The sequence below is a fragment of the Centroberyx affinis genome, unplaced genomic scaffold, assembly GCF_046629955.1.
Source record: "Centroberyx affinis isolate AG114_WGS23_722 - 3 ecotype Tasmania unplaced genomic scaffold, CSIRO-AGI_Caff_v1 ptg000646l_1, whole genome shotgun sequence".
NCBI classification, from domain to species: domain Eukaryota; kingdom Metazoa; phylum Chordata; class Actinopteri; order Beryciformes; family Berycidae; genus Centroberyx; species Centroberyx affinis.
In genome coordinates, this window is record NW_027279272.1 from 181,564 (window position 1) to 199,545 (window position 17,982).

At 44.7% G+C, this 17,982-nt stretch overlaps 1 protein-coding gene across 1 annotated transcript in view; it reads right to left on the minus strand.

The window, feature by feature from the left end:
* The window catches only part of LOC139643710 (ryanodine receptor 3-like), a 91,884-nt gene that overhangs the window by 15,875 nt on the left and 58,027 nt on the right, over positions 1-17,982 (minus strand). Inside the window, exons 48-78 of the mRNA XM_071518942.1 lie at positions 17,609-17,795; positions 17,347-17,455; positions 17,134-17,254; positions 16,375-16,544; positions 15,381-15,601; positions 14,948-15,038; positions 13,832-13,972; positions 12,835-12,998; positions 12,528-12,606; positions 11,868-11,957; positions 11,614-11,760; positions 11,398-11,460; positions 11,172-11,247; positions 10,740-10,863; positions 10,389-10,503; positions 10,229-10,294; positions 10,022-10,143; positions 9,752-9,801; positions 8,885-8,945; positions 7,731-7,969; positions 5,312-5,393; positions 5,074-5,204; positions 4,277-4,600; positions 3,831-4,071; positions 3,500-3,587; positions 3,309-3,401; positions 2,797-2,811; positions 1,759-1,929; positions 1,207-1,266; positions 963-1,097; positions 408-520 (exon numbers count right to left, since the gene is read on the minus strand). Of these exons, the coding sequence (XP_071375043.1) occupies positions 408-520; positions 963-1,097; positions 1,207-1,266; positions 1,759-1,929; positions 2,797-2,811; positions 3,309-3,401; positions 3,500-3,587; positions 3,831-4,071; positions 4,277-4,600; positions 5,074-5,204; positions 5,312-5,393; positions 7,731-7,969; positions 8,885-8,945; positions 9,752-9,801; positions 10,022-10,143; positions 10,229-10,294; positions 10,389-10,503; positions 10,740-10,863; positions 11,172-11,247; positions 11,398-11,460; positions 11,614-11,760; positions 11,868-11,957; positions 12,528-12,606; positions 12,835-12,998; positions 13,832-13,972; positions 14,948-15,038; positions 15,381-15,601; positions 16,375-16,544; positions 17,134-17,254; positions 17,347-17,455; positions 17,609-17,795 (3,889 nt within the window). The remainder of the gene's footprint in view (positions 1-407; positions 521-962; positions 1,098-1,206; positions 1,267-1,758; positions 1,930-2,796; positions 2,812-3,308; positions 3,402-3,499; positions 3,588-3,830; positions 4,072-4,276; positions 4,601-5,073; positions 5,205-5,311; positions 5,394-7,730; positions 7,970-8,884; positions 8,946-9,751; positions 9,802-10,021; positions 10,144-10,228; positions 10,295-10,388; positions 10,504-10,739; positions 10,864-11,171; positions 11,248-11,397; positions 11,461-11,613; positions 11,761-11,867; positions 11,958-12,527; positions 12,607-12,834; positions 12,999-13,831; positions 13,973-14,947; positions 15,039-15,380; positions 15,602-16,374; positions 16,545-17,133; positions 17,255-17,346; positions 17,456-17,608; positions 17,796-17,982) is intronic.

Consider the following 17,982-nt stretch of genomic DNA (forward strand, 5'->3'; position numbering starts at 1 on the left):
TCTCCGCCTGACTTCCTGTGATTGAGTTACAGAGCAGCAGGGCATGAAATTGCTAGTGTCCTTTTTTCTATTCCTTGATAACAGCTGCGGGCCAGACATTTGTCCTACAGACTGAGGGAGGGAGGCTGCGCATTAATGCAGGGTCAGAACCCGGGAAAAGAGGAATGAGAGTCGTGAGCCAGAGCGAAGAAGAGCAAGTGCGGCTGTGTTTGGCCAGCAAACACGGAGGTGAAGCTGCAGTACATGCTACACCGTCTCCCCATCTGCTAGAACTACCAAATGGCAGCTTAGGGAGTTCTGTGCTAATGTTTGATGTGCAGAACCATCTTGGAGTGATGACTGTATGGCTGTTTAGCATACGAACGTGATTAGAGACCCAAAAGGAGGCGCGCAGCATACAGTAATACCTTGGCAGGTTGTAGAGGGGAGCCATGCGGAAGCAGGCGACGACTGCTCGCTTCCTCTGCTTGGACAGCAGCTTCTGCCATACACATTTCTTGGATCTCAGTGGCTGCTCCACCTAACATGAATAGAAGAAGTACATTTTTGATACTTTGCACATTACAATCAAGATATTTAGCTGGCATTCGTAGAGCAACTTGAGAAAAATATCATCGTTCAGTGTCATCTATAAAATTAGATTAGACTTTATTGTCCCGAATGAAATTGGTCTTGGACACAACAGTGTCTGCTGTATAAAATACACATCATCTTCCACAATTCCCCATACATCACCAACATAACAACATGCCTACTTTATACATACATACATACATGTATACATGTCTATACTACATACATTCATAAATTGGCATATGTTTCGCATTAGTTGTTGTTTAGAGCTTTGATGGACAAGGGGACAAAGGAGCGCTTGTATCTGTTGAGCCTACATTGAGGGACCTATAGCTCAAAAGGGTCTTGCAGAATGTACGGTAGCTGAGTTTGAGCCCAGCGATACGGACCTGCTCCAGGTTGAAGACGGCAGCAGAGATGCTCTGGATGCGGTCCACCGCCCTCTCAGGGTCCGGAGGCCCCTCGCTCCTCACCACTACGTCCTTATACAAGTTCAGCTGCCACCTCACTGCAGGGTCTTCTGACTGGGAGCGAGCATCAGTGAAGGATGTCAAACACAGAGGCATACAGTCAACACGGAACAGAGACTCTAATAATCATTTACGATCATGAACTTGATTTTGACTTGCTCACCTTTTCTTGAAGGTGCAGATTATGCCGAATATGGTCTTTGACCTCCTCATCTGTGTCTCTCTGTTATAAGAGGAAAAAATTTACCAATTTGCAATTCCAAAGTGGCATTTATCCATTTAAGATCACAGCATGAAGTTCATCATTTAATACCTCTAAAATATAGATGATCCAGTCTGCAAAAGTATTATCATTTCATCAACCAATGATTTTAATAACTCATTATTCTTTAGACAGTACCATGCCACCTTAGTTCTGTGCTATCAATAATTTTGTAAGAGCGGAAGTTTTTTTAAATTATTTATTTTGCACATGTTAAAACAAAATGCATGAAAAAAATGAATAGAAAAGAAATATAAGTGTGCAGGTGAGATGAGAAACCCACTCGGGGCTTATAGATGAATTTTGGAATGTAACTGTTAACATATCTATTTTAATGGATGTGTTCTTGTTTGAGTCTATAGTTGGCTCTTCATTTTGGCTATAGTCCCATATGAGCCATGTCAAATGTGTGGCCAGTGCTCGGTCACTTCAAGAGTGGTTGGGCAGTCTCACCAGGAGGTAGCGAGTCTTGGCCAGGGAGATGAGCTCCTGGTCCCCCGGGGTGCACATGTTGAGGCCGATGGGCAGCATCTTCTTCAGCGCCGCCACGATCAGCGAGGTCTGGATGGAGTAGAACTCACCGCGCCTCTTCTTGTGCTTCCTCTCCTGGTCTTGCCCTCCAGACTGAAAAGGACATGATATTTACATCAGTCGACACGCAACGCTTAGGAAAAATGTTAAGGGGACTTCAAAAGGAGCTGGGCTTTTAAGGTAATATATCAGAAAGCACATACCTTTTTCCCCTTTTAACTCTGATTAACGCTGCACCAAAACACTTCCTTTCAGCACTTAAATTGATGCCTTAACTTGAGAGTAAAAGTATTTTACCGGAGCTTATTTCACAGTGGGAGCACTCATACTTGAACAAAAGCCAGAGGGAACTGAGGCGGTTATTTTTCAGCAGTGGCAAAATCTGTGGCCAGGCTTAAATCTGCACCACTGAAGCATTTAGAAGTCTCAGACCTCAGCTGAAAAGCAGCACTAGCACACAGTTTGCCTCTGTTACAGTAAGATGTTACCAGTGAGGGAAAACGCAGCTGATTGAAGCAGCTAGCTCAGGGGAAATGGTCATTTACATATTAATGTATTGTATTAACACATTCACACACACACACACAGACACCATTCTCATACATTGACTAAAAGAAATATAAATAGCTGTAGGTAACTATTGGCCAAACAAACCAGCATACCACAATCAATCACCTGCAAACACACCAGTGACATGTGATCACATGATTTGTCACAGCAAGGTTGGATTTCATTAATCGAGATGAGACTTGTTCAGCCCATTAGGTGATGAGGAATGACCAAAGTGATCATGTCAGACACGGTGATGAATGAAGCAAAGGCCATAAACGATCAGGTGACATGATATATAATTATATATATGGCACAGCGGCGCAGGATATTGGCTGTTCTGCCCTGGCGACTGGAGCATATAAGCCAATAAGCTGGCAGGTAAACAGCTCATGCACTGCATCACTCTACCTTTTTCTTAAGGGACTGTGTGAGGAAGAGAGAGGACAGGACGAGAGGACAATTACATGGAAGGACACAGTCAGTCTAAACATGGACATGCACTGTAATGACAAGCCTTTGCCATTTAACAACCAAATCAGGCAGACAAACAAAATACAAATACAAAACAACAAATACATTCTGGAAGAGGAATGTTTGTTGTGTGAATATTTGTTGTTAGCCCATTGGGGGATGAATGTTAGTGTTTGTCTTCTACTGTAACACACACACACACAGACACACACACACAGACACACACACCGGCAAGTATGCACATGCGGACAGACACACTCATACACACAAACATAAAGACACACACAGAAAGTTGGAGAAATGTTACCATCAGCGGTCATGGCGCCTTCACACATGACTAAAGGGACTTTATTCTGCCGCCTGAGAAATCTACTGTAAAGCTCCAGAATAAGGAAAAAAAGTTCACAGTAGTGGAACATCATGAAGAAACCGGCACATATCAAACCTACCTTGGACATCTTGGTTTTGCTATCTCCAGTCAAGAAGGAAAGGTTGTTGATTTCATTCTGGACCACAAAGTTCTGCTCTTCCCTTTTGAAGTTCTGAAGAGAAACAAATGCCAGATGCTCTGTCAATGGCCCAATTCATCATAGCCTCCTGTTATTTGTAGTTCGACATGTATGGAGGAGAGAGAACTTACGTGTGATTTGCACCAGAGGATAAATATCTCAGCCACCATCTTGAAGAGCTCATTGGAGTCAGCGTCTGGCTCTTTTAGCCACCTGGACCTGCAGGAGAGAGAGGGATGAAAACGCCCTCTGCCACAAAATGTGTTTTTATTACCTCTCTTTCATACCAACATACTGTAATGCACTGTATGCAATCATGACCTCTCATTCTTGTTATGGCTTTAACGATAAATAGTAAGTAAATAAGTAAATATTCTATCCTGTAACCATCAATATCGTCCCCCCTCTCCTCCGCATCACTCCTCTAAAAGAACTCCATTACCCAGGAGTCAGTGAGCTGACCTGTTGTTGTCCACGTAGCGGATGAGCATGGGGTAGAAGGCATACAGGTCCCTGCAGAGCACGGCGAACTCGTCCAAGATGAGCAGCTCGGCCTCCTGGGTGTCTCCCTTACAGTCCGCCTTCAGCAGCTCCTCCTCAGCCACCACCTTCACTGTCTTCTTCTTCAGCTTCTCCAGTGTGGGCAGGAAGTGGCTCTTCAGCAGGTCCGCTCGGGCCTTGCTGATGATGGGTTGCACGTACACTACAAACAGAGGAGAAGACAGAGAGAGAAGATAGAGGGAATGTCAGAAGATGTTCGTCAAAGTCAGCATTTTCATAGAAATAAATGCCCGTTTTTCTACTCTGATGAGGCTCAGAATGGTGTCAATCTGAAAAATATGGAGGTTAGATTGGCTTCAGGATAACTCAACATGACATATCAAGCTGCAACAGTAACCCACACCCACCTGCGATCCTCTTCATCCAGGAGGCCTCGTCGATGCCCAGGTTGCTGTTGAGGATCTTGAGAATGTTGCCGAGGATGAGGCTGAGGTGCTCCGAGGTGACGGTGGTGCAGCAGACGCTACCCCCGCTGGCCGGCTGGTTCTCCGGCCCCCTCTCCCACCAGTAGGACAGATAGTTGCACAGCATGGGCAGCACCACCTCGATGACGTGGGGCATCTCCGTGTAGCGCGCCCCGGACTCGGCCATGTCGTTGATGTCCTTCATCAGGACGTCCAGCCGCGGCATCTCGGGACACATCTCCTCCACCGAGTCTGGCATGCCTAGGACTGAACACACCGCAGAGGATTCATGTGTGATTTAGACATCCTTTACATCATCAAATTAGATCTCATTCTTCTTTTCATATCTCTCTATCACAGCTGTGCCCAAACAAAACAGTATCTAAACACAGTAGGTGTGCTGATATTGCTATTTGTGGGAATTGGCTTCAAATCCATAATGAAGTGACAAAGACGTCATGATTAGGTGATAACAAGCTTTCAAACACACACACACACACACACACACACACACACACATCCCTAGGGCCCTACTGGCACCACTGAGTTCAATTTGATTAAAGGTCAATCAGTTATGCGCAAGAAACACTGGCTAATGACGTATTTGTCATCGGAAAATCAGCCTTTTCTCAAAATCATAACCAGCCTATTATCCGTAATGATAGCCGTTCCATCCGCCTCCTCGGCCCACTCCTGGTGCTGAACTCTATCTATCATATTATAATGACGGTGTGACTCACTGGCTCGTTCGCGGGCGGTCTTGGTGTTGAAGACGGAGCAGGGGTTGTATGTGTTGAGCAGCGGCTCCAGGAAGGCGACAGGCATTGCCCCAGCCAGGGTGGCCAGACACTCACCGAGAGCTGGCAGCTGTCTGGGGACACGAAAGATAGAGACAGAGTGCTGAAGACCGCACTGCATGTCAATGGGTTTCAATACTGAAGCTTTGATCAGTTCACACAGTGTTTAAAGCTAGTATACCTTTCTACATAGATGTTTTTCCCAGTGCCCAGTGCATAGAGGCTGGTCAAGATTCGATAGCAGGACACCTGGACATCATCCACTGAAAAAAAAAAAAAAAAATTCAAAGTCTAGTCTACTCTAGTCTTGGCTATTTGTATAGCCCCTTATCACAAGCATGTCTCAAAGGGCTTTATATAGCATCATATACAGTATATGTCATATACATACTACATCATATATATACTGTATCTACACACATCATATAGGTTACGAGAGAAAAGAAAGAAAGAAAAACAAGAGGCACTTGAGCTGCCTAATGTCCCACCATAATCACCATGATATATTAAACATAACCAGTTATGCTAATGAGGTAATTAATTAAGCTAATTCATTAATTAATAAAAAATAAAAAAATTAAATTACTTGTCTTCATCTAACACATGGGCGGTATAGATATGAACTCTATCTTAAAGGATAAGGCTGGTGGTTTTTAATGCATTGCTTACTGTCAACAAATCCTATGAAAATAAGAAAATCAGCAATGATTTTGTTTTGCCAACAAGTCTCGTACATGTAGCCGGTGCCCAATGAAGCCATGTCCCAGCAGCCATAGAACTCCATTGTATAAAAAAAAAACGATTAAAAACACGTCAAAGAGCCATGCCGTTGCTCTGGGCAACATATTTCATCATCACGATGCACCGGGCCAGCCGACTTTTTACTCAAACAACTTAATAAGCCGGCTGTAAACAGTTTGCGATCTCAGGAAAGTAGTTACGTAGCACCAAAAATAGTCCCCGGCGTAATGAAGAATTTGTTCCCATTTGAATTTGATTTGGTAATAACTACAACAGCCTGACTTTTTGTGGTAACAGCGATTTTTTAAATTGAAACTAAGGGCCCTATTTTAACGATCCATGGTGCATGGTCTAAAGCGCATGGCGCAAGTGCATTTAGGGCGTGTCCAAATCCAAATTGCTAGTTAAACGACGCACAATGTGGGCGCAAAGTAAGGCGCAAGGCGCAAAGGGGTTGTACTAAGTCCCTTAATTAATCATAGGTGTGTTTTGGGCGTAACGTGAACTCTGAATCAACCAATCAGAGTGTCATCTCCCATTCCCTTTAAGAGCCAGGTGCGCTTGCACCTTGGCACATTGCTATTTAAAAGGCGGATTCGGCAAGTTGGAGAAATGAACGGTTTTCTGCTGAGGAAACGGATCTGCTCGTGCGCGATGTGTGTGTGTGTGTCGGGTAAGCCTATGTTGTGCGTCGGGTGAAGGTAAGATGCCTTTGCAGTTTATTTTCATGACTTTTTGTTGGGCAGTGCTTTTTAGATATTTACTGTGTTGTTTTTCTTGGTATTTAGCAATTGGCAATGTGTGATGATGGCTAACGGGACATGCACGTTGCGCATTTGGCATTGCGTAATGGTGAAAGCATATGGCAATTTGGCAACAAAATACAGGAACTAAGTAATGTGCAAATTTTCATAGTAGGCTAGATGATCCTATTTTTCTATATTGCATGGTAACGGAGAGAGAGAGAGAGAGAGAGAGAGAGAGAGAGAGACGCATCTCATCACTCTGAATAATGTGCCCTTTAAATAGCAGGAAAATACTGCGCCAGACTTTAGACCAGGTTTTTGTTGGTCAATGGCGCAATCGCTTTCCACTGCCTCAAGAAAGCAATGCGCCAACAATGCGCCTGACCACACCTCATTTTAACACCAACACGCCCATGGGCGCAAAGATGGGCGCAAGTACATTTGCAATTTAAACAACGTGGGCGCTGGGCGTGAAAATGACAACTGCGTCGGTCGGAAACTAGCAATGACACTTGCGCTGCACTTTGCGCTGCTTTGCGCCGGGTGTAAGATAGGGCCCTACGTCTTTGTGAGCTGTATTTCAAGATTTCTAATCTGGCGCCAATGACTTCTGGGTTGGCGGCTAAAAACGGTACGTGGGAAGTCAGAAAGTAACGGGAGTAGAGCAAACGCATTGTTGATTTTGTTATTTTCATAGGATTTGTTGACGGTAAGCAATGCATTAAAAAACACCAGCCTTATCCTTTAAAGCATTAAAGAGTTATAGTAGTTTCAAGAAAATCATTTTTTCCTCTTTAATATGCAAATTTATGCAGCAAGGTGCTTCAAATCAGATCTAATCAGATCATCTACTCCATAGGGGGAACCTGTGGTGTAAATATGAAGTTTCTGTCATATATTGTTCTGGAGTGATTGTGTCAACACACAGACAGACAAAGAGATTGACAGACGCCACCATGGGAACAAAATGTCTTTCATACCATGTACCATGGTGGCAGGACATAAAAAGTATGTAATACATTCTATTACAATGCACAGTACACAGCACTTCAGCCCAGTTTTTCAGTAAAATCACACAATGTATTTGATCATCTCTTTGCTGTCAGGACTCACAAAGCAAGTCGACTCCGAAGTGGTGCTGAGTGATGTGTTCAAACAGAGCAGTTAGGATGGGGAGCAGAGCGACGGTGGTGTAGTTGATGTTCTGCGACACTCCTTTCATCTGGGAACGGGAGTGGGTGAACTTCCCCAGCTTCAGGTTCTCGAAGGTCTTCTCCAAGTCCTCCGCGGCGTTCTCAAAGAAGGTCCTGAGACCCGCCTTCACCAGCTCCGAACCCGACTTCATCACCGTCCTGTTGGAATGGAAGCGGGTGATTAATGATTGGACGCAAATGAAGAGATACCCAAGGGCAGGGCTATAATAAACCACTAGATTGATACCTTGGTATGCAAGGCACAACACTGTTTACCCACAGTAGGACATGCTCTCATATGCAATTCCTTCATTCCCACACAGTCCGTAAAGGTTTCAGTCATGAAATATGAGATACGAGCATCTACTTGACCGCCCTTATGTTGAAACATAAATGATTTATTCACTGAATTATGTGGATATTTAGATCCAAGGTGAGTTTGCCAATGCTGGAGCTTAGAAATATGACCCCCCCCAAATAGCATGATGCATTAACATGATTAGTCTGTCCATTTTCAGCAAGGCAATTCACAATTCATAACATTCCTAAATGAATTGCCCATTGTTAAGCCTTGATGTACCTCTGTAGGAGAAATGAAAGACAGAGCCTGTGGGCATCAGCCTGAGCATAAACAAGACACTTCAATACATTGCGGTTTTAGCCTCATTATGTGTGAGTGACATTAACAAACAGCACATTGTCTCTAAAGAACACTATAAGCCTTAGGAAACATGTATTGCATGAAGTTTGTTTTGCTTATTTAAATGCCAGAGGGTGCTCTTTGTTAATGTCAATGCTTCCCACAAGACAGTAGAATAATAACAATGTTTAAAAAGAAAATGTTCATGACAAATATGTTTCTCTTGAGGGTGCTACAGAGGTTAGACTCTGAGTCACACAGTAGCTTTACGCTGGATAAATCTTAATTGGCTTCTCACACAACTGTTATTTGAACAAGGTCTATTTATTGAACTGGTGGCTTTAGTTAAGGTTTCTTCAACTTTACATTTCAAGGGAAAGAGTCTAGATGTCAAGCTCCCTCTGAGTTGTGTGTGTTGACAGAGTGGGACCCACCTGGTGTCCAGGGTGTGTGCCAGGATGTGCAGACAGCTCACCATGGTGGTGGAGTCACTCCCTACAAGACATCACATACACACACCATCAGCACCACGTGAACGGATGAACCTGCACCTGAATACACATGCAAACACACTTTGGCATGCACTCACTTTTTGTGAATAATATTTTATTATGGGTAGAGAAAGACAGCGTCATAAACCAGGCAAAATATTAGCTATAACAAGCGAAATTGGATATTACACAGGTGTGAAAAAACAATCAAAATAAAATCAGTGAGAAAAAGAAGAAGAAGAAAAAGAAGAAGAATAGAACAACTCAATATGTTATATGTAGCCTAAGCGATATAACCCCATTATACCAAAAATGTATAAATAATAACATAGTCAAAATCATGTAGCACAGCATCCAAAAAGAAAAAAAAGGATACATAAGCAGATGTATTTAGTTAGTTTAGTTGATCCATTTATTGTACATATCAATGTCTCAAGATCTTAATAATCAAGGTTCACAGATATAATAATTGCAGTGGCAGTGGCTCAAGCTGCTGTGGTTTTAGTGGCTCTGTGCAGTTTTGCAGATGAATGTTCCAATATTAGAATATCTAAATAATATGTTACCCAAGAAGCTTTTAGGTTTGTTGTGCACTCAAACCATATTTTTAGGATCGCTTTCCTCACTGCTGTTAAAGCACTCAAGAAGAAACGCTTATTCAAAATAGCAAGACAGAGAGAGAGAGAGGTTGCATGAGCCAAAGTCACCCAACAGAAACAGCTTGTAAACTGACAAGCACTCGCTCTGACACACACACACACACACACACACACACGCACACTGCTGTCCAATGAGTAGTAATCAGCTTACCAAAGAGGGAAATCCTATGTCTGACAAGAGCTGCCAATTTACAGAACAGGCTAGAAGTGTGAAGGAGGGAAAAAGAAAAAGATAGGCAGTGAAGAAAACACAATGAGTAGATTCAGAGACAGAAGGTGGGAAAAAAAGAGTTCAGACTTGCAGAGGAATCTAACAAGCTGCTCTACAACTTTAAGATGTTGTTTTGGGAAAGAATTTGACAGTTTGAATGTCATAGTGTGTGGCTGTGAATAACAATGACTGAATGTTGTAATCGTGTACCTGGTGACCATCTCCTTCTCCTTGTTGGAGGCGTAGCCGCTGCTGCTCAGGTTCTTATTGGGCGAGGACAGAAAGTAGAGAGAGTGGTTCTTGAAGTACTGGTCGATCAGAGGGAGAAGGACCTGAGGGAGGACGAGAGATCAAATCAGGTCTATGGAAATAACATTATATTTTACAGCACTCATTTTTATATTTACACACACTTACTTTGGCAAAAAACTTGATTTCTTGTTCATGAGGTGACCTGTCCTGCTTTCCACTGGAAGCCATGGCCTCTGGATTGAGAACATGAAATGAAAGATTTGATATTAAGTAACAGGACTATTAACCGTCTCCTGCATTAAAGTCTCATGTATTACGATCTTACCAGGTGGGCGATGAACTCCTGGGCTGAGTCGACATACTTGAGCAGCTTCTTGAGGAACTTATAAGCAAACCTCTTCTCCATGGAAGAAGAGTCCTGCTCCATGTCCTTCAGACCTCTGCAAAATAGATATAAGATAGAAATCAATAATTTGGTAGCTGAGATTTGTATTTTGATAGCATTTATTATGACTGGTGTTTTATATATCAACCGTGCTTTCAAAGACCTTGTATCTCCAAAAAGTCAACTTTAGATGAATTGAAAAAACCAGGCAGAAAACCTTGACACTAGTTCATTTTTTGACATTTTATGATGCAATGGTTTGGCTTTTCTACATGTTAGCTGTCAGATAACCTTGTGATGGCATAGCCGTTGATCTGCAGGAAGCGGAACAGGTCCTGAGCCTTCTCTCGATCGCGGGCCTTCTCCTTGGCCGTCAGTGTGTCGTAAGGCACCAGCAGAGGGTGTGTTCCCCCACCTGAAACAGCAGGCAACCCGGTGTTCAGTAAGACTCCATCAGCCTTGGCTATCTGCTGTGTGTCTCCATCTGACGGCAGATGGTGTAATGGAGTGGCTGCACCCCTCAGCTGAACCTATTCAGTCGAGACAGGCTGGAGACGGGCACATGCATATGCTCACGGGCACACATACACACACTCCCGCAAACACACAGCACGTACCCACGCACACACACATACACCCACACACACACACAGTCTCTCTCGCTCTGTTTCTTGTGTGTGCTTGTGTGCCACGGATCTACGTTTGACTTAATTAGCGAATCACCTCTGCTTCCAAGGTCACTCTTCTTCTTCTTGGCCCAGATGTTATGATAATTTTCAGCCACCACCTCCACCATGCCCTTGGATCAAAGGCAAAAGAGACACACATCTCCGTGAGGAACACTTTCCCGCCCACATGACACAGTAGCGTGCAGGAAATATTGCTATTCACCTCATATTCAGATCGAGAGGTCATTAAATGTATAATAAAGCAAATTCGGGTGACTCACCTGCAATTCTCTAGACAGAAGCACGTTGCTCGTGTCTATTGGGCTTGGGTTGAAACCATTTGCCTGTCAATGTTCAAAAGCAAAGGTGTAGCAGTGAAAAAAACAAATCTTTGGCAGAGAGTATCAGGAGGAAGATGCACAGTGAGACAAAGTGTTTAAGAACAAGCAGGCACAGTTTGAGGTTAGTGTATTGTCATACTGTCATATTCTTTGTACCTGCGAGGTCTGAGAGATCTTTCGCATCTTCTCGCTCTCCCTCTGTTGAGACATGCTTTCTCCGTCCTTGGTCCTGTCAATGTTCCAGCCCATAGCCAGCATGCTCTTCAGAGACTCTCTTATTGCCCACCTATAGATCTCCTTCTCCTACAGTGCAGAAAGAGAAATGGGGGGCAAGAAATGAAGCTTTATCATGTCTGACGTAAATGTTCATCATTTTCACAAATCTGATGTTCTGCACGGTCCTATTGTACCTTCTCTGTCAGGGCTTTGTAGGTCCTGAGCTGAGGGTGAGTCTTGGCCTTCTCATCCACACAGTCCCCATACTTCCATCCCAGCAAAACCTGAAGTACAAACACAGTGGAGTGCATAATGCTGAAAGCAATCTTGTCTTCAGAATCCCCCTAAAGACATGATTTATCATTTAAAAGACTGGGTAAGAGATTAGGTGGTAAGCACAACACATTAAAAAGTCATGGCACATTCGATTCTTGCTGTTCTCAGCCCTCGTTAAAATTTTGAGAGACGCAACAATGCAGGCTAAGCAGCTGGCACAAAAGGGAGGAAAGCAGGGGCCTTCTAAGCAGTGACTAGAACAACTGTAGTAACTCCCATATCAGCATGATCAGAAAGTATCCCGTTTAAGGGAACAAGGCTGTGATATTCCACAAAAACTGCAAATTAAGTGCAGATTGCAGAGTAATAACAAGATATTTATCTGAACTGACATTTTTCTGACTTTCATATGGCCAAAATGATTTTCAGCTGATTATTGTGTGCCGTTTTCTTTCAAGGAGAAACATCTGAATTAACCTCTCTATTTCGTGACAACACCTGAGAACTTTCTTAAAACACTGTTCAAGGGACTTTTTCATCTGATCCAACATATTAAATGAATAAATGAAGTTCCTTACCTTCTCTGCCGACCATTTCTCATGGGAATGCTCAGCATATTTGTTGGCAAAGTGCTCCAGCTTCTCTGGAAGAGATATGCTGTAAAAGGAGTGTGACAATTACTCACCGGGATTTAAGTCTGGCACACCTGATGTAGCATGCTTGAAGAAACTGTATGTAAATGCATGGTAATAAAGTCTAACAGCCATGTACTGTGTATTTCATCAAAATGGTGTATATTGAATACAGCACTTAGAAAAAGTTATGATGTATTAAGTCAGACTGGTATTATATTTCACATAGCTGTCCGGGCCTAATATGGCTTACTTGGCTGTACTGATGGGTTTGGGGTCGAAGTTGCCCTGAGCATCTACAGAAACAGGCTTTTCCAGTGTGGTACTGATGGAGGCGTCCACGTAGTCTGGTGGCAAAGCTCCAGCTATGGCACTGAGGCAAGGCATGGCCATCTTGAATAGTTCTGGGTCATATTTCTGCAAGGAGAAAGAGAGAGAAACCTACTCTTTAGACTGTAAAAATCTTTATCCATTCCTGGGATTCTGTTACAGTACATTTATGCCTTTACTCTTCTTTAAGAAATGAGAGTAATGGATTTAGTTGTTCATTCAGATCTTAAGCCAGGATTCGTCTTAAAAAGTAGCAGCTATACAGCCACTCCACTCTAATAGTGACAGTGTAGGGCCAGCGGATAGGAGACGTTAATGCAGAATTGTTTTAAGAGCTGAGGAACCAGGATGCTCGAGGCTTTAGATCAATGACGGCTGTCCAGATATTGATGTTTTCAGGCCAGCCCTCTACACAGCCTCCTTTCATGAGCACGCATTTAGAGAGAGCTCAAGATCACAGAGACCTCGAGATAATTGTGTCAACAAATCACCAGGTATGTTGATTAAGAACAAGCTGAAATATCTGAATGGTTGTCATTTATTGAACCTTGTACAATCACATTTGTGTGGATCACATTCATGATAATATGCAAACAAAAGCATTTCAGCTCCAAATTAGCCAGCACAGAATATTTTTTAGCATACAGTAGATGTCAGCATTTTGCCAAACACATGTAAATGTCTATTGCTCCGGCAATGAGGCTTTCTCACAAGTCGAATTCAATAGAAAATGACTCGCAAGAAAAAAGAACCTAGAAGAAGGTCTGAGCTGCTAGCTGGTTGTAATCACACGGTCAGCACTTTGTGATCAAAGCTGAGAGCGCCTGATTCCGTCGGCTTGTTATCGGCCTGTGATTGCTTAGCGGAGAGCTCTAATGTTCTCTCCCTGTCTGGTGTTGAAAAGATGAGCGACCCCTCACCCTCTGGGAGAGAGAATCAAACACGCCCCAGAAGATCTTCTTGGTGAGCAGCAGCTCCTCCTCAGAGGCCATGCCGTAGCTGCCCCAGCCCGACGGCAGGCAGTAGAACTTCCAGTTCTGCTCATAGTGATTGGTCAGCAGCTGGAGAGGACACACGGAGGGCAAAGGTCAAGAGACACAGAAAAAAGAACGCAGAAGAGAGACTTAGGAATAGAAATAGCTGTTGTGGTTTTGCCAGCATGTTGAACCAGGCATAAGCACGTATACACACACACTCACCCACACACACATACACACACACAGACACTGGCACTGCTCCACGCCTGTGTAGCAGATGATACATCAAGGGAAATCAATTCTCTCATACTCAGCATAAATGAAATCCAAATGTGTACATGAAAGTAGAGAACAACTGTGTCCACCGTTTCACAGGCCGGTCATATGCTATTACATCTCCAGTATTGCTCTCCGGTGGCCAGACGGACAGAGCGGAGCCAACAAGCTTTTAATCACACAGTCGCACACTTCCCCCGACTTGTTTCTCCTCCGCTAGCTGCCAACCTCTGATTAACACGAGGTACAAGGCGTCTGTCTGCGTATGTGTGTGTGTAGGTGTGTGAGAGCGTGCACATATGGGTGAATGCGTGTGATAGACAGAGAGAGAGAGAGAGAGAGAGAGAGAGAGAGAGAGAGAGAGAGAGAGAGAGAGAGAGAGAGAGAGAGAGAGAGAGAGAGAGAGAGAGAGAGAGGTGAGCAGCAGCAATATTAGAGTAAGGGTAGAGCACAGTGGAGGAGGTTGATAAACGCTGTCGGTACCACCCAGCAGGTTGACAATCTAATAAAGTGAGGTAGTAAAGCGTGACCGTGTAGCGACCATACTGACAAAACGGAGAGGTTAGGCTGTATTCGAAAAGAAAAGAAAAGAAAAAAGAAGAAGAAAGAACGAAAAAAGGAACAGGGAGAGAGAAATAGACAGAGAGACAACAAGACGGACAGGAAAGAACAGAAAACCGAGGCAGACAGACAGACCAACAGGGAAAATGAGAGAAAGGGCAGATGAAGGATGGCTAAGGTCTGTAAAAAAGAGAGAGGAAAAGCGAGGAAGACGTCGCTCACCCGGAGAGGCATCTTGCAGTACTCGGTCAGCAAGGGCACATCAAAGACGAGGCGGCGCAGGAGCTGCTGCAGCATGGAGGGACGAAGGTACCTGCAGAATAATAGAGAGAGATAAGAGCGCTGCCCGGGGGCCGGCTTTCCCCAATAGCATCGTCACACTCACACCATTCCTGTCTCACTGACTTATTATGGAATTAAGAAGATGTTTTAGGGAAACCGGTCCCGGCACTATAATAGGATGGCGCTAGAAGGCTGATAAAATTCACTGTTGAGCTTTGTTGTGTCTGTCAGCCGAGATAGCGCGCTCGTTTGGTGTTCACAAAAGTCTGGGCCGCGCATAATCTGAAAAAAAACAAACAAAAAAAAATGCACACAGCCTCGAGCAACTTCATTCAACTCTATTAACGCGGCCGTTTATGCTCAAGCGCCTCACTTGCAGACGGCCAGCAGGCACTCCTCTATGGCGTCCCTCTGGGCCTTGGTGAGCGAGCGGCCCTTGGAGAGGCGGTAGATGGTGTGCAGGGTGGAGTCGATGAGCGCGGCGTAGTGCTCGGTGCCGGCGAACAGCGGCGAGCAGCGGGTGAGGAGGGGCAGCATGGCCGAGCCGATGTAGCGGTTCATGGCCAGCGCCGTCTCGGTCGTGCACAGGCCTTCCTGTAGAGAGAGAAGGTCAAGGGTCATGTCGGCGTTTGGACCTCGCCTCATCTAAAATGACTGATGGAACATGATCTTGCAGTACAATAAAGAGTAGTGTAGCTCGAAACTTTAACATTTAGAGATTCAGATTGTCGCTCGTGCTGCGTGGATCGGATTGGTGTGTGATGTGTGAGTGTTTTTCGGAGTGGATCAGCGTTGTGTTTTGCCTGAGCTCAGTGAGGACAGCTGGGGGTTGTGTGTTATTCTTAGCTGCTGCCACATTAACACTGTTGACCGGGGCAGACGGCTGCCTTAGGGACCTCCGAAGCAAAAAAAAAAAGCCACGGATATTCCAGTCTTAACCAAGGGCTCTCCTTGCTGTCCAGGGAATCACCACAGGTCGAACCCCCCTGCTAATGCACTGTAAACAGCACACACAACATATACACACACATGCACACACACGCACACACACACGCAAAGGGGCTCCAGCTCACACACTCCCTTCATAAAATAGCTGACTTTACTACACTCAGAAACGGAACTGTTTGAGATTTGACCAATCTTATTCATCTACTTAAAATCCACTATAAAACTTTATTGTTAATAAATGAGTAAAGCGGGGAAACTCTGAGCGAGTGATAGAAACTTGAACCGATGCTTAATGAGCAGCTCTTCATTAGTATAAAATGTTGTCCGATAATATTGATCCTGAGAGTCCTTAATGAAGTTCATGTTAAAGAGGCTGGCCGTTCATTGACTGTCCCCCTGGTATGGCTGGCCCCACCTACCGTATCCAGAGAGGTGGAGGCCCTCAGGTCAGGCAGGAAGCCCACCTCCAGCAGGTGGAGCAGGAAGCTCTGGTCTTCAATACCGTACACCCTGTCCAAAAACAGCACCATGGGGGCCTTGTGGTCCGGACAGAAACAGGCCGACATGTCCGGCTCCGTCACCGACCCATCTGAGAGCGGTGGAGAGAGAGAAAGGAAGACGGTAAGGAAAAGAAAGCACAGTTAACAGAAATAATACAACTTCTTTTTCGACACAAACACAAATTTCTTCCACCATACTGTGCATGGTGTAATCCACACAGCTGTGAGCCGGTGGAATCCATTGAGAACAGCCTACAGTTTATATAATGCCAAGTCTTTTCTGATTAGGGGAGTCATGTGTATTCATCAGGCAGCGTGCGGCTTGTGGATGAGAGTTTTCTGGTGGAGCCACGGCTCGCTGCCTCTGCTCTTGGCCTGTCGACAGAGCTCGCCGCATGGCGGGCGGGCGGCGGCGCTCACAGCAGCAAATTTAAGAGGCGAGTGTTGCCGCGCTTATGCAGATCAATCAATAGAGCAAGACAGCCCGCTATAGAAATGATCTGGCTTACTCAGAGCTATGGGAGTGTGCAGTAAAGCGTTGTGCTGATTAAAAAGGCATGAGCAGCGAGATGAAATCGATAACCTTCCGCCTCACGCTGAATGTTCAGAGTTTCTAGGCTTCCTTCTGCGTCAGGCAAATGAATGAGATGTGGCCTCTGATGGAAGGGGAAGCGTTACCTTTGTTGGTGATGGGCATTTTGAGGGGTATGCTGATGATTCCCACCAGGTCCTCAGTGGGCACCAGAGAGCGCAGGATGGCACGAATACGTAGGGCTTCACCTTTCCCCTTGTTGATGAGCTGGAAAAAAAGGGAAAAGAGGAGAGAGTCAAAGCAAAACAAAAAAACTCTAGACTGTGTGATATTCCTGTGATGTATCCATCAAAACGTACATGCATCTCTGGGGCGCAACGTCCCAGCAGGTCAATGAGGGCAGAGTAGAAGGACATGATGGCATTGCCCATGTGAACCACCTCTTCCTCATCATCACCATCAGCAGACCTGCTGACAGAAAAGGTGGCATAGAGACAGAGACGAAAGAAGAAAGAAACTGTTTTCAAAGGGCCTCTTGGTAAAGACACCACAGCTAGACATTGTAAGTTAACAAGACATTTGGGGCAAAGAATGAGCAGCAAATTGGTATTTGTGTCTTACGCGTCGGAGCTGACTCCCTGCACAGAGCCGGGCAGGTCCAAAGCAGGCGTCTCAGAGATCTTGATGGCCTCCTTCATGGCGGCCAGCAGGCCGTTCCCTCCCTCCCCCCTCAGCGCAGGGCCGAAACACTCTGGACGACGGATCAGCAGCTTCACCACAACGCTGGAGTTCTCCTCCACGCTCTCGCCTGCAACACACACACAATAATAATAATAGGGATGATGTGAATAAATGCATTCAAACAAGCAAATACATAATTAATATTGGCAATAAAATAAAACACACACACACACACACACACACACACACACACACACAGACTCTCTCTCTCTCTCTCACACACACACACAGACACACACACACAGACACACACA